Source organism: Gossypium hirsutum, chromosome D05 (assembly GCF_007990345.1).
Source record: "Gossypium hirsutum isolate 1008001.06 chromosome D05, Gossypium_hirsutum_v2.1, whole genome shotgun sequence".
Taxonomy (NCBI): Eukaryota; Viridiplantae; Streptophyta; class Magnoliopsida; order Malvales; family Malvaceae; genus Gossypium; species Gossypium hirsutum.
In genome coordinates, this window is record NC_053441.1 from 60,158,140 (window position 1) to 60,174,658 (window position 16,519).

At 29.3% G+C, this 16,519-nt stretch overlaps 1 protein-coding gene and 1 long non-coding RNA gene across 2 annotated transcripts; one reads left to right on the forward strand and one right to left on the reverse strand.

Moving 5' to 3' along the window:
• Positions 1 to 1,854: 1,854 nt before the first annotated feature.
• Positions 1,855 to 3,579, forward strand: LOC107900062 (pentatricopeptide repeat-containing protein At1g62930, chloroplastic). Its single transcript, XM_016826000.1, has 2 exons — positions 1,855 to 2,553; positions 2,716 to 3,579. Exons 1-2 carry the CDS (start codon positions 1,855 to 1,857, stop codon positions 3,577 to 3,579), a joined length of 1,563 nt encoding a protein of 520 aa, XP_016681489.1.
• A 6,702-nt stretch (positions 3,580 to 10,281) lies between these two features.
• Positions 10,282 to 11,345, reverse strand: LOC107915871 (uncharacterized). The gene is made up of 2 exons (XR_005913090.1): positions 11,292 to 11,345; positions 10,282 to 10,514 (listed from the first exon to the last, which is right to left on the reverse strand). It is a non-coding gene; the product is annotated as an uncharacterized lncRNA (long non-coding RNA).
• Between the last annotated feature and the right edge of the window lie 5,174 nt (positions 11,346 to 16,519).

A 16,519-nucleotide genomic window follows, 5' to 3' on the forward strand; every position in this document is an offset into this window, starting at 1 on the left:
TCATCCTTTTATAGGTGAAAATGGTTATCAAAAACCAAATAAGATATTAAATTCTTTGAATGACTGCTCAAATATACAAGAAATGAACCATTTTCAAGGCATTGTTCGCTATTTTGGTGGCTTATGATTGTCTCCTTTTACTTGAAATTGTTGCTGTTAGATTGGTATTGTCAGTTTGTCATATTAGGCATATATATATATATATACATTGCATTAAATGGAGATATAACTTTTAGAATATCAAATTTAAACTGATAAAATTAAGGGTGCAGATTGAAATTTCAAACTCATCTGACTATTGCTTTGTCACTGTAAGTATATGGAGTATGATAATACTAAGCCATTGTCTGTATACAAACAAAACCTTCATAGATGACAAAAGTATATGTACATGAATTATTAGCCAATAAAGTGGTAATCAACTCTCCATTTAATTTATTTTATCTCCAAAATTTCAATTTAAAGAAAATTTAGGATCCGTTTGCATAGTAAAATATTTTTCGTAAAACATTTTAATTATTTTACGGAGTTTGTTTGATGAAAAATGAATTATTAAAGGAAATTATCCTTCAAAAAAAGCGTAAAATCAAGGCTTTTTTTAAGAAAATATCTTATAGAAAACTGATAAGATTTAGTCTTCACTATCGAATAAACAAAAAGGAGAAGCTTTCAGAGCAACAAAGGAGAAACTCTCTTCACTGTCGAAGAAAATAGTACCTTATATTTTAATTTTATATTTTTTACGATTTAGTCTTGAAATCAAAACTTTTACTATTCTACTATTTAATTCCTCAAAAATAGATTTTCTTATTCTATAGTTAAATCCTAAATCTCGTTTTGTAAAATTTTACAAAAAAAAAGTCCCTTGTCTAAAATTTCTAGATTTTATAATTTAGTCCTTACAATTAAAATTGTCAAAATTTTGAAAAATTAGTACTTGATTTTTGAACAGTTAAACTTTCATATTCTATTTTTTAGAATTGTAAATTCTCAAATAACGTAAATTAGTCCTAGAACTCAAGTTTTGAAATTTATACAATTTAACCCCTATAATTTCAAACTTTACTATTTTATGTTCAACTTTTCGAATTTTCATATTTCATAATCATTTAAATTAGATACTACATCATGTTTCAGATTTCACTACTCAAACCCTTAGAATTCAAAATTTTATAAATTTTATATTTTGGTCCTTCAATTTTTATCAAATTAAATAAATTTTCAATTTACTCATCCAAATAATATTAATATTAAATATTTACCGCTTTCAACTTAATTAAACATAAATTTATATCCCTAAAGTACGAAATTAACATTTAATGTATATTTTTTAATTAAAAATAATTTATATGAAATATTTTTAAAAATTTTATCAAATAATAAAAAATATTTTACATATATTTATTTTTAGGAAATATTTCAAACAATAAAAAATATTTTAGGCATATTTATTCAAACACAAAAATATATATATATTGGTTTTTTTTGTAAGAAAATTAGGTAAATCTACAAAAAGTTCAATTCCTGAATTTTCGGCGAAACAAAAAAGACTAATGCTGATAATGTGAATTTGGGCTGAATGCCAGGGCTATGGGAGAGGCGTCCAACGTTGATGTTTCTAATCATCCATCCACCATCGACACTAGAGTAGAAACTAAAGTGAGGAAGCTGAAATCTCCGGTAGATATTGTAGTAAAAAACAACGAAAATCAGGCAAGTCGAGATTAGAGACTGAAGCAATTCCATGGAGCCTCTCTGTTACGGCTATTTCAGACGGGAGAGTAACGAATCGAAATAAGGTTCCATTTTCAAGCTCAGCGCTCTTTGGTGTTCCATTTTGCTTACTTTCAAGATATGGGTAAGCTTCCTTCTTTTATTCTTTGTTCAGTTGTTAATGGTGGAAGCCATCTTTCTGATTTCTACTCTTTTTCTTCTTCTTCTAACACCATTGCTATCCACATCGAAGCCTTAAGTAGGAAACCCATGTCTGTTAGAGGAAAGGGGGAAAAAGATGATCGCTTCGATAATGTTAATGATGCTTTGATTTTGTTCAATAAGATGATTGACAAGTACCCAAAGCCTTCCATTGTGGAATTTAATAAATTATTAGGAGCCATTGTTAGGATGAAACATTATGCCATTGTTGTTTCTATGTATAGACGGATCGATTTATTGGGCGTTTCCCGTGATGTTTATTCTTTGAACATCTTGATTAATTGCTTTTGTCAATTAGGTCGAATTGATTTTGAGTTTTCTGTTTTGGGGAAAGTGCTGAAATTAGGTGTTGAACCTGATGTTGTAACTTTTTCAACTTTGATTAACGGGATTTGTAATCAAAGTAAGATTTTCGAGGCCGTTAGTATGTTCGATGAAATGACTGAAAGAGGGTATCAACCTAATTTGATTGTTTGCAGTACAATACTTAAGGGGTTGTGTAAGAGTGACAATACTGACAGATCTGTTAGGTTTCTAAGGCTGATGGAAGGAAGAGGTTTTCAACCCAATATTGTAGCATATAGTACTGTGATTGACTGTCTTTGTAAGAATGGGTTGGTAAAGGAGGCTCTCGATCTCTCTCGGAAATGAATGATTGACTGTCTTTGTAAGAATGGGTTGGTAAAGGAGGCTCTTGATCTCTCTCGGAAATGAAGGATAAAGGCATTAGACCAGATATTGTTACTTATAGTTGCTTAATTCAGGGTATGTGTAATTCAGGCCAGCAGGAGGAGGGCAACAAGGCTTTTGAATGAAATGGTTGATAACAATATTTCACTTAATATTGTCACATATACTATATTGATTGATGCACTTTGCAAAGAAGGAATGATTTTGAAAGCTGTAGAAACTGTTGGCATAATGAGAAAACAAGGCATTGAGCCCAATGTTGTCACGTATAATACATTGGTTGATGCACATTGCAAGGAAGGGATGGTTTCTGCAGCTGAGGATATTGTTGATGCAATGATAAAGCAAGATATTGAGCCTGATGTTGTTACCTATAATGCATTAATCAATGACCATTGCTTGCAGAATGAAATGGATAAAGCTAGAAGAGTTTTCAACTTGATGATTGAGAAGGGTTGTGCACCTAATATAGTTACTTACAGCAGTCTTATGCAAAGTATGTTTCAATTAGGGAGAGTTTCAACTGCATGTGAACTTTTTAGGAAGATGCTTGCTTCTGGACAAGTTCCAGATATAGTGACCTGTTTGATTTTGCTGAATGGTTTATGCAAAACAGGTCATATCAAAGAGGCATTGAAACTTTTTCAAGCAATGCAAAACAGTGGGTTGGAACTTGATATTGTCCCATATACTATCCTAATTGACGGGTTGTATAAAGCTGGGCATATCGAACTTGCCAAGGAATTATTTCAGCAACTCTCAAACAATGGTTTAAAACCGAATGTTTACACATATTGTATAATTATTAATGGACTGTGTAAAGAGGGATTGCCAGAGGAAGCATATAAGATGTTTGGGAGCATGAGAGATAATGGTTGTTTGCCTAATAGCTGCTATTATAATGTAACGATCCGGGGGTTTCTTCGAAACAGCTTTACCTCAAAGGCAACATAACTTCTTATGGAAATGGTTGGTAAGGGCTTTTCTGCCGATATATTCACTGCCACCTTATTTATGGATCTCATTGTGCACTCTAATGAATCAATCTTGCTCTGAAATGTTTCACAAATTGTGTAAAGATCATCACTTGCAATGTGATGAAAGAATTTGGAAACTAGAATGAGTTTTAGTGTCTATTTTCAATTTTGTTCTAACTTGTGTGGTAAGTGAGAATCTTGTTGGTGGGTAATGTTAAGAAATTAGGGGAAAACCAACATTAAATGATTTCTGGAAAACATGGTTTTTCTGAAAAATGTAATATTTTCTTGTGTTTAAATGATTTTAGGTAAAACATTTTACATTATTTTCTTAAAGTCATTTTCCGAATATACATGAATATTTTCATAACGGAAAAAATATTTCTTTTCATTATTTAATTACGAAAACTATTGTAAAATAAAATATTCATTTTTAATCAAACTCAGTTAATTATTCTTGTAGTAAGTATTTGTTATGGTTATTGCAATATATAGATGAAGTCATATATATAGGTGTTTGTGTTTGGAATATATGCTTGCAAATTGATATTTTTGAGGTTCTGAGCTTCAAAAGGAAAAAAATGTTTAGAACTTGATTCCTTGGTCTCCTATAAGGAACTTTATAGGAATAGGGTCTTCGAGATGGTACAACTTGCATTGTTGTTCATATCTAGCCCTAACAGAAGCTTACAACTTCTTTGCTACAAGTCGAAATAAGGAACCATATATCACTAGTAGAAAATAAATTAAAGCAAGAAACCTAAAAATCAAAGTTAAGTCTTTAGAATGAAATTGTAGATTTCAAGCTTTATAAAGCAGGTTCGAACACTGTCATTTACATCCCTAATAATATCCCCAATAGCATAAAGCATTTTGAAAACTATAATTTACATTCCAAAAACAAGGATCAGATGTTCGGGATACTACTAAGCTTTTCTTAGAAACCAACACCCATATGTTTGGTGGTCACAAATTACTTAGACTATCGGTTTATGCAACACACAATATAAATCCACAAGCAAACTTTAATTCATGCATCTTAACTACAATATTGAAGGTAGAAGCTAACAAGGTTCCATAGCCTTAAGGTACCCCTTCTTTCTCCTTAAAATAAGGTAAAGGGCTGAGCATGGTGGGCTAGGAGCACCCAGTTGGAAAAACTTGTCTTTACCAAAAAGTCTTAAGTCCCCCAGGTCACACGGAGTTTAACCGGACATTTTATCAACATGAGGTAATCGTAATACAATATTTAAGACTCATGATTTAGGCAATTCAATCTTCCATGTGTATTTCAGATTATTCAATCCTATGTTTCTTCTAATTCCAAATCATACTAAGCCCAAACATCATACAAGTTTATGAATTATAAATTGACCATTAGATCTTATACACTTCAGTGAGGAGTTGATGGAGACCCCGGTAATAGGTTTGTTCAATTAAGTTTATCTTCTTTCATACTGAATCAGTTGGGCAATGTTTAAAGTCTTGGATTATCCTACGTAGGGACATACGTTAGTCTATGCTAATAATAGAATAGGCTTAGAAAATGTCTGGTGCAAAAGGAAGAACTTGTGTACTGTCTAGGAACATTGTGATTTTTGCAAGGTTGAGTGTCCTCAAGAAACTGAGTTTTAGTTATAATGTTTAAAACCATTGCAAAGTGTTCTCATTTGAAGCTCTGTTGGAATAGAACCCTTTATTTAATAACTCGTATCTGTTTTTTTTTTTTTAATTTTCTTAACCCTTTATTTTAGCGTGTCCAGTTTCTATATATCTTCTAAATTCTCAATCATACATACAAACACGGAAGGAGCCAAAGGGAGTTGCCAGGCCCCGGCCCTTTAAAATGGAACACTTTGGCTCCCCAAATGAGAAAAAATTAATTTAATCTTTTAAAAATTATAAAGATATAGACTATTAAAATAGTAAAATTTCACTTTTATTATCATAAATATTCTGACTTCTCTCAAAAAAAAATTTGCCTTTGCCCCTACATACATACATATATTTTCTAGTTATATATATATATATATATATATATTAAAAGATTTGCCTATATAGCTAAGTTGTTATACATTAGCTAGTTTTATTTTGTTTAAGAAGTAATGATGTAATCTTGCATAAATAATAATAATGATCCAATCTATTACAAGTTTGAGATTTTTTTTTTGGATAATTAATATTTTTATTTATTTGAGTTATGCCCAAAAATATATTATTTTTTTTTCATTGGAACTAATTTTTATATATATTTTTCAAACAAGAACGAAAAGGTCTAATTCTGAAAAAAAATTATTATAATACCATTATTGAAGTTAATGATAAAAAAAAAGTCTCATATATTTTTGTCTTAATTAAGAGATTTATTGAGTAGTATTTTTTTTTTAAATTGGAAATCAAAAGTTAAAATCAATGAATCTCTTAAATAAGAAAAGAAAAGATGAAATTGCATTGTATTTAAAAAAGGGTAAATTACAAAAATAGTCACCTTTTTGTATCAGATTACATTTTCGTCACTTATGTTTGAAATGTTATATTTTAATCACTTACATTATCATTTTGTTACAAAGTGGTCATTCTACAATTAAACTTTGTTACTTCCCTATGACAGTCTTATGTGGCAGTCCAAATGTGTTTTAAACGTCAATTTGGATGTCCAATTGTTGGGATGAAAATAGATTTTTTTAACCAAATAAATTTAACTTGAACTGTCACGTAGGACAACCAAGTTCACATTTAAAATCTATTTGAACTGTCACGTAAGACCACGCCGCTAATTTTAATGGCATTTTTTCACATAAACGCCGCTAAAGGTTATAACTTTTAGCGGCACTTTACTAAAAACGCCACTAACTTTGACAAATTTCTAACATTCATTTTCATCCATATGCAACCCTTCCTGTATCATGAGAACCAACCAAAAACAACAAATCTAAATGATACTTCAAATTCAACAAAAGATATATGGTATAAATTAATAAATAAAGTATAATTCATATTATTTTTACAATAATGTTAAAAGTTAAAATGCTAAAAATATTTATACGATAGTTTAAGATGGCGGATTTTGCGACTGTTGAAACATCTTCATCATATTCTGAAGCTGTTGTTGGAGTTCGTTGTACTTTCTGTTCTGCTCTACTTCCCTCGTTGCTATTGCTACGAGCTGGATCTAAAATATTGGGCTGGGTTAACAAAAGATCCTTGAAATCGAACCCGACCATATTTTTCAGGACCGAAAACTTCAGCAATAATTCAATTATCAATGTCGTCAACATTAATAGAACTATCACTCGAAGCAACCGTTTCATACTCCGCCTTTTTATCATTTAGGGCACGTTTGGTTCGCTGTATTGGATTAGAGGTGTATTGGATTAGAGGTGTAATGGAATAGAGGTGTAATAGCAAATCAACTGTTTGGTTGAATGTAATGGAATAGAGGCGTAATAGTAATCTTGTGTTTGGTTGAATGGAATAGAGGTATAATAGCATAATGGAAAAAACTAAAATGACTAGAATACCCTTAGCATAAATTTGTTTTGGTAAATGATTATTGTTATTGTTATTTAAATTTAATAAGATTATTATTATCAATAATAAATAATTTAATCATATTTAAACATAATTATTATTAAATTATTTTAATTAAAATATATAATTTAATAAAATTCTTAATAATTAGCAAAAATTTGTTTTGGTAAATTATTATTGTTATTGTTATTTAAATTTTAATAAGATTATTAATATCAATAATAAATAATTTAATCATATTTAAACATAATTATTATTAAATATATTATAATTAAAATATATAATTTAATAAAATTCTTAATAATTAATATTCTTATATGAATTTACTCAAATCATAATATATGATACTGTAAAATATAAATTAACATAATTATTATTAAATATATTATAATTAAAATATATAATTTAATAAAATTCTTAATAATTAATATTCTCATATGAATTTACTCAAATCATAATATATGATACTATAAAAGAAAATTTGAAATAATTAATATTAAATATATTTTAATTAAAATATATGATTTAATAAAATTTAAAATAATTATAACTAATAAATTATATTTTATGAATTTGTATAATTTAAAATAATAATTATTACATATAATTTAATAATAATATATAATTTCATAAAATTCTTGATAATAAATTTTCTTATATGAATTTATACAATTTAAAATAATTAATATTAAATATAATTTAATAGTGATATATAATTTCATAAAATTCTTAATAATAAGATGTTCTTATATGAATTTACTAAAATCAATATATAACTTGAGAATTATATTCTGCATAAACATAATTAACTTATATTAAGAAAAGGTTAGATGAAAATGAAATTGCACATCATAATCCATATGTTATATAGTTTTACAACATCAAAAAGTTTGAACATTGATATTTAATGGTGAGAAAGAAATCTTCTGACCCATTCCAATCGGGCAACAGAAGGTAAACTAAAGAAAACGATCATTTGAGTTGGATGATCGGGAATTTTACTCAAAGCATCATACCGCTGATCGTCGGTTAAACCTTCAATTGACCATAAGGCTGAATATAAATTTGAAGCTTTCTCTTCCATCTTTTGATGTTCTTCTGACTTCTGCTGAACTACCACCTCGGAGGCAATACTCCTACTGATTTGATCGCAAACGGCCTGAATTTTTTCCCCCAAGAAAGTGACAGCCTCATCAAATGAAGAATACACATTAAATGCGGACGAGCCATTACTGCAACACATTAAATGCGGACGAGCCATTACTGCAACACATTAAAATTAGAACACACTATCAAAGAATTGAAGTTACAATTACACAATATAAAAAAAATAAACACCACAAATTTAGAACACACGAAGCAAAAAAGTATCTATTAAATGATATCGTTTAGGGTTTAATTTCATTTCTTTATCAATCACCCAAACAATAATGAAACAAAATATATTTAAATATATTAAAATTTAAAGGTATATGTATAATTGACCTAAAATTAATTGACCTAAAATTAATTGTTGGTATTTGTTAGTTTATTTATTGATGATTAGTTTAATTAAGGTAACCTAAGTTTAAAACAAATAAAATAAAGAATGAGGATTTGGTTTACTAATGAAATTGAAGTTTTAAAACTTTTATAACATTTTAAATTTACAGTTCTTTTCGTATTAATATATTGTTTAGTTAATTAAAGCATGTTCAAAGTTTGAACATGGATTAGTTTGAACATTTTAAATTTAAATTTAAATTTAAATATAATTTCGTATAATGAAATGCGAAGATTTAATAAAGCATGTTCAAAGTTTGATCATTGATTAGTTTTTGTATTGATGATTAGTTTAATTAACTCTTTCTAATTTTAAAACAAATAAAATGAAGAATGAGGATTTGGTTTAATAATGAATTTGAAGTTTTAAAACTTTTATAACATTTTAAATTTAATGATCATTTTGTAAAAATATATATAACTTTTATCTCATTTACATGTACAAATAATAAGATAAAAAGTAGTATTGTATTTGCAATTATGATGAGAAAAGATTGAAATGTAGTATTGTATTTACATGTACAAATAATTGTGATTTAAGCCCATTATTTGTAGGCTTAAATAACAATGCATATAAGGAAATAAAATTAAAACATTCATTCAAAATAATAATGAATTAGTATGAAATTGAAAAAATTGAAGTTAATGACATAACAAGAAATAAAATAATTATTAAAATCAAGATAAAAATATAAAAAAACTGCAGACGATTTCCATTGCAACAATATCAAAAAACTGTCTGAATTGAAAACAGCAGACAATTTCCATTGCTCACTATCAATACGAATATTTTAGCAGAGAAATTTAAAATCAATAGACAATATCATCTCAAAACATAAGGAAAATCAGAGTGAAATCACATGTAAATGAAGAAACAATCAAGAGACAGAAAAATTTAAGTCAATTATGTGATTTTCTTTCTACTTTCTTTGCACTTACCTAATTGTTGGTATATCTGTGCCAACTCTGCAGCTAAAAACAGCAGGCTCTAATGTAATTTTTGCTGCTGTTATCGAAATATCTGACTCTGTTTTGAAGGGGGGTAGAAGCAAGTGGTTTCAATGGGATGGTTTCAATGTCTCATTTTGCATATATTTGCATAAGTATTACTAAGGATAACTAGTAACGAGTGTCATACTCAAATTTTGTACCCTTAATTCTATATCATACTGTTCTGTTCAAGTCTCCTATTACATTAATGAAAGCAGTATTGACTAGTAATGGTGAGGATATGGATACCTAGTAACGAGTGTCACATATGGAACCATGACCAAAGAACCTGATAAACACACATATGCTATTAAGCAGCGTCTTTATGTGATTACGTCTGTAGGAATTCAGATTGTTATTGCTTTGCCTCACTGCTCAATGGATGCTGATTTTTTCTGAAGTTATTAATCTATTTGTTTTACTATTGCTTTAATGGTCACTGATAAGGTTTCAACTTCTGCAGTTGTACATTGAAGGATACCTACAAGCTATGTATGACTCAATGTACAGGCAAGAATATATTCGACTGAAAGTAATTGATGACCAGGTAACTGATTAAGTGAGAAAATAGAAATATCAGTACTGCAACAACATTTATTTATTTGAGATTTAGATGGCAGCGAAAGGGGACATCTAATTGCTGAGGCATGTTTCATAATTATATTATCACTTCTAACAAAGTGTTCATCCAAAACAGAACCATACATAACAGAAACAACAAAATCTGCTACATCAATCCAAACCTGCAATCGGGGAAAACATATCCCAAGACCATGAATACAAATGTAAAACTAACCTGTAATGAGCAAATCGGGACGACTGCGATGAAGAAACCAAGGAACAAAGAACCTGTAATGAGAAAAGGGAAATCGGTTAGTTGAAACGAAACCATAACCAGCAAATAATGCAGGCAAACAAATAATGAAAAAAAAATTCATAACCAGCAAGAAACCTTATTTCGATTTACTAAGAAACTGATGAAACAATCGAATCGGATTTATAAAAAAAATGCAACAACACCCACTAATGCATGCAGAGAGGAAAGATGCGAAGAAATATGCGAAATATGCGAAGATGGAAGTCTGAGACCTTTTAGCAGAGAAATATGCAAAGAGGAAAGATGAGAAATGATGACCGGCTGAGACCGTTTAGCAGAGAAATATGCGAAGATGGAAGTCAGGATGGGCTGGAGCTTTCGCTGGCAGCTTCTGTCGATGTCGATGCTGGGAGGGAAAGGGTGGGTGGAGATCGAGAGAGGCTTGGGAGGGTAAAAGAGGACCGATTAGGTAATCCTTTCTTTTGGAAGGGAGTCCCAAATCGGCGCTGCTAAGGGAAAATGGGGAATCCGTGCGGAACGGGATACGCCCGTATTAGGGCAATACTGCCAACCAAACACGGTAATAGGTGGGGCCACGGATTAGGGGTGTATTGGCTAATCCAATACACCCAACCAAACACGCTCTTAGTTTCTCCTAATAAATCAATCAAAGAGTTAGAAACGAAATATATAATAAAAACAAATACAACATAACTTAACATTATTTGTATTACAAACGACGAATTAAACCATTATAATTAAACACTATAAATATTTAAAATAATTCAAATTTTATTACGTAAACATACCATAATTTCTGCAGCTTCAGAAGCCATAGGAGATACATCTTTCTTCCTATGTGTAATGTCAAAAAGATGAAGGCGTCCAACTTTTTGACCAGACGACAGTTTCTACAATAAAGTAGTAAAAATATTATTTAATAGAAAGTAATAAATATTTGACACTATAAATAAATTCAAAATACCTCGGCCTCAGCAACACAAGTAAAACTTTTCGACCCAGCTGTGTGAGTGAATTTCTGTTTTTTCCTGCTGCTTGTTCCAACTCGTTCACAATCCTACATTATAAAATTATTATTACGTATATAGTAAATACTATAAACCGAAATAATTATAAGAGCTTGAAAGTACGTAATACCTCTCCTTTCTTTGAATTCCAAAATCTAACCGCATCTTCCCATTGGTACATCAGCATTCCCGGCGGGACATTTCGCAATTTCTCTTCGAGACTTATAGTGGCGATGCCATACGCAAAAAGGAAGAGACTCATAGAATGGCAGAGGCAAATAGAGCTTTTGCACATTTTCGTTAATCCATGAACAGGATCGATATAGACACATAGATTCATGGATCCATACATCTCGATCGAAAAAGAATCAATAGAAAAAGAAAGAATCGGAATTGATCGATATATTTCTCGAAACAAACGAAAAGGAAACGAAAGCTGAAACATAAATCATGGATCAACTAAGCCCTCTCGGGGACTTGCTTAAGAATAAGAAAGAGGAATCTCATGTAAATACCATGGAATAAGGTTTGATCATATTCATGGGGATTCCGTAAATATTCCCATTCCAAAACCAGAAAGTTCGAAACAATTGAGATTTTTTTTGGAGATTGGATGCAGTTAATTTTTCTTAAAATATTTTTTCTTTAAAGTACTTTTATGGTCTCTCCATCTTTTTCCCAATGCCTTCTTGACATAATTATCCGAGACCTCTAAAGCAAACTTCTCCTACAAAAAACACAAGTTTAGAAAGTAAATATAAATGAAATTAAACCAAAATTTTATAAATTACATTCACATTTTGTTACCTTAATATTATCGAGAGCTTCATTTTTGTTATTATCAGGCATTTGATGCCATGACTTGTAATTGATAGGCAACATATTGCCATTTCGTGCTATAATGCCCAAATATCCTGCTAAAAGTCGAGCTTCTGCTCCAACAGGCTGATCAAGATTGTTTTTAGATACTTTGACACGCTCGACAGGATTTAACTCGTATAAATCTTTAAGTTGCGTACGTCCTCGACCTCTGCGCGTCCCTCCACATTCACCTAAAAAATGGTATATTATAATATAAGAATTTGAAAAAGAAATCAATAATAAAAGTCAACACACATGTAAATTAAATTTAATATTACTTTGAATTTCTGCAGGTTCGTCAGGTGTATTCGGAACATTCGAAGATCCAATAGCAGTCTGTTCTTCACTATTTGTTTCTTCCGAACTTGAAGTATTTTGATCAATACTTGGATCTTGCAATCTTCTTCTAGGCATTTTATCTACAATACATATAAAATAGTTGAAATTTTAGTAACTAATTACAACAATAATAGTACATATAAAATAGTTGAAATATTTAATAAGACCAAGATTTAAATTATGATATTACATATAATTAAAAAATCGTAAAATCTTACAACATACCTTCCATGTCATCTTTTTTAACAGACTGATGGTAAGCACTATGAGGATAAGCCGGATTAATCGTTGAAGGGGTTCTACTAGGTGGGCACTCTCCATGGAAAAACCATTTTTTATACCCCCGAATAAACCCATCAACAATTAGATGTTCGTAGACAACTTTACGAAAATGCCAATTGATGTTGACACACTTATTACACGGGCAAAAAATCATATTCTCTTGGCTTGTATTTTGAAATGCAAAATTTAGAAAAGTTTGTACTCCATTTCGATAGTCGTTGCTTACCCTTGACAAATTAATCCAAGTCCTATCCATTTCGTAGTTCTTGAAGCCTAAAGTTGACAATAAATTACACGAGTAAATTGTTTATTTATAAGTATAATTAAGTTATGTAAATTATGATATGATATATATTCATGTATTATGTAAGTTATGTGAGTTATGTAAGTTATGATATTTATTTTAAAAGTTTTATATATCCCTTTGTTCTCATATATTCTACTTTTGAACTTGATTGTCTATCTTTTTGCTTTCCATTCACTATACAATTTAATCTATGAAATTTCAAAGAAACAGAAAAGGATATAGGTCTATGCAATATATATGCCAAATGAAATCAAGCAAGGAAATCATGAACTAACAATGAAGCAATAGTTTACTTACCACACCAAAAGAAAGGTAATGAGGTAGTAAACTGTATTCAGTAGCCCATAAGACAACACCCCAGAAATTCCATATTGTCTCGATTTCTTCAGCACACTGAGATAGCAAAACAAATGCAAAAAAAATTTAGTGGACAATTTATCAAACAAAGTGCCTTTCAAATCAAATTCAATATAAACACAAAGTCGGCTATATCAAAAACAACATCAACAGATGACATGCAATTATCCATTTCCAAAGAGACTGAAACTAAATAAAGGGTCCATATCAGTAGTAACATAAACAGCTAAAAATATGACATGGGAAAATATTCCATGAACATATTATGTGCTCAAGTACATTCGTTACAGATTACAAGCCAGTGAGAAATTTAAACTGTGAGACACAGAAAATGGCAACACAGACCAGTATTCAGGTTGCAAAATGAACGAATGCCTGTCGAAGAAAGTTAAATTAGTGAATTTAATCAAAGCATTAAAGGATAGTCATCCCAGAGACATTATTTGAGAAACAGTTCAAACAAAGGGATTCATAGCTGATGAATCATTTTGCACTCTGCCAACAACAAAGAAAAAGGAAATCGTTAGGGATTCAAGCAGCTTAAAGATTTTTATCTTGGGGGAAATGCTCAAAATAGTACAGCAAAGATCATGCTCAAAGAGAAACAGTCAATCCAAATACCATTAATTATACACTATAGAAAGAGAAATCCCGTTCCTTTCCTCCATTCCTATATTGCAACATGAACATGCATTAATCAATCACCAAACCAAATGCAGATATAGGGAAACACAAACAAAAACCTGAAGAATCCCACACTAGTGAAACACATAAAAACTGTTGATAACATCAAAGAACAACATCTAATAACAGGATCAACAGCCCCAGATCTTCTTTTTATACAAAAAGATCACCATTCAGAGCTGATTCAGAAACAGGAAAGCAACTAAAACAACAAGTCATACCAAAGAAAACATTTACATAGTGAAGAAGAAAATCTGAACTAACATAAAAGATCACAGTAAAAAAAAGAAAAAACGATAACATCGAAGGTACATACAAGAACCCAACAATCATAAGTAAAATTCTGATATGATCCCATATCTAAAAACATTAACTTGTTGACAAAACAGGTAGTTAAAGGAACAAATAACAAGAACAAAAGAAAAAAGAAACGAAATTTAAGAACCAAAAAGAGAGAGCAAACGAGAAAAAAGAAGGGAGATTTAAAATGATAAACTTAACCTTCCCCAGGGAAGAAGAAAAGTTCTGAATCGTTAAAATTAAATGTGAAAGAAGGAAGCTAAGGAAATGGGTAGTTATGTTTTGCATTGCTTCGTAGCTATTCCCAAACAAAACATTTATATCCATCGAAAAATAACACCAACATAAACAGGAAAACTAAACAAAAAGAAGCAGCACTTGGTCTTTGAGTTTTGACACTAAAATCTCAAGAACTGTATCTATAAAGAGAGATTGAAGAGTGGGAGATGATACCTGGGTCGAAGAGATATTAGGCTTTGTTTTGTTTCATATGGAGTGGAGAAAAGAGAAGAAATCCGGAGTGTATTTGTTTGTATAGTGTGTTGGTATATATAAAGGAGAGAGGGGGACCGAGGTAAAGAAAAGTGTTCTTTGTATATATAATAAATAAATTGTATTTAAAAATAAATAAATAAATAAAGGCATAATAACTTTTTTATCCTTCCAACTTTATAAAAAATTTATTTTAGTCCTATATTTAATTTTTCATCTCTTTGAACCATTAAACTTATATTTCTTATCAAATTACCTCAAAACGGACTAACTTTTCTAATGTGGCATACATGTGGATTGTCACGTAGATGAGATGTTAGCATTTAATTAATTTTTTAAAATTTTAAAAAAAATTATAATTTTATATTTTTTAATAATTTTAATGATTTTTAATTTTTAAAAGTAATTTTTAATTTTTTAAAATTAAAAAAAAACTAATTAAATGTTACATGGTAATTCACGTGTATGCCACATCAGCAAAATTGACAAACGTTAATTTTTCATCTATTTTGGGTGGTTTGACAAAAAAAATACAAGTTTAAGAGTTAAAAAGACAAAAAAAAAATAAATGAAAGGTTAAAATAACTTTTTTTTATAAAGTTAAAGGGCGAAATAAATTATTATACTAAAAATAAATAAATAAAGAAAATAAAAATTTTAAGCTATTTTCTAGAAAAGTGGGTTGAATTTGTTTTTGTCTTTAATAATTCGATATTATGATGTTTTATAAATGTATCCTATTTAAATTTGGATTTAACTCAATTAATTTATAGAAACAATTAATTTTAACAACTTAAAATTTTCCAAACACAAAAAAGAAATATAGTTAAATAGTTTTGAAGAAGAAATAATGGTTTATTTAATCTTTCAACTAAAAAAAGATTTTTGGTTTCATTTAATCTTTTTTTTTCTTTTTTAACCTTTAAATTTATGTGAATTGTTACATGAATGTCATAATTAATTTTTTAAAATTAAAAAAATTAATAAAAATATTATTTTAATATTTTCTAATATTTTTAAAAATTAAAAATTAATTAATTGTTAACATGACACACACATGAATGTCACGTCAACAAAGTTAGCAATCGTTAATTTTTTCTTTCATTTTCCAGATGATTTGACAAACAATATAAGTTCAATAATTTAAAAGGCAAAAAATCGAATGGAATATTAAAATAATTTTTTATACAAAATTAAAAGGTCAAATAAATTATTATTTTGAATGAATAAAAATAACAATGAAAAAAACATAAAATTTAAGACAACACGAGTTCAAACCGACTTATGAAATCATTTATTATTCTTAATCTCTCAAAACATAAACTGATTAAGAAGTCAATGAAGAGCTACCCACTTTCTAAAAGAAACTGTCAGTGGTTGGTGGTGC

What these genes read in the sequence shown, in the direction of transcription:
- LOC107900062 (XM_016826000.1), top strand. Translation starts at nt 1,855, where the DNA reads ATGGGTAAGCTTCCTTCTTTTATTCTTTGTTCAGTTGTTAATGGTGGA. An exon ending in GTCTTTGTAAGAATGGGTTG is followed by an intron (nt 2,554 to 2,715) that starts GTAAAGGAGGCT and finishes TGTGTAATTCAG; the next exon opens with GCCAGCAGGAGGAGGGCAAC.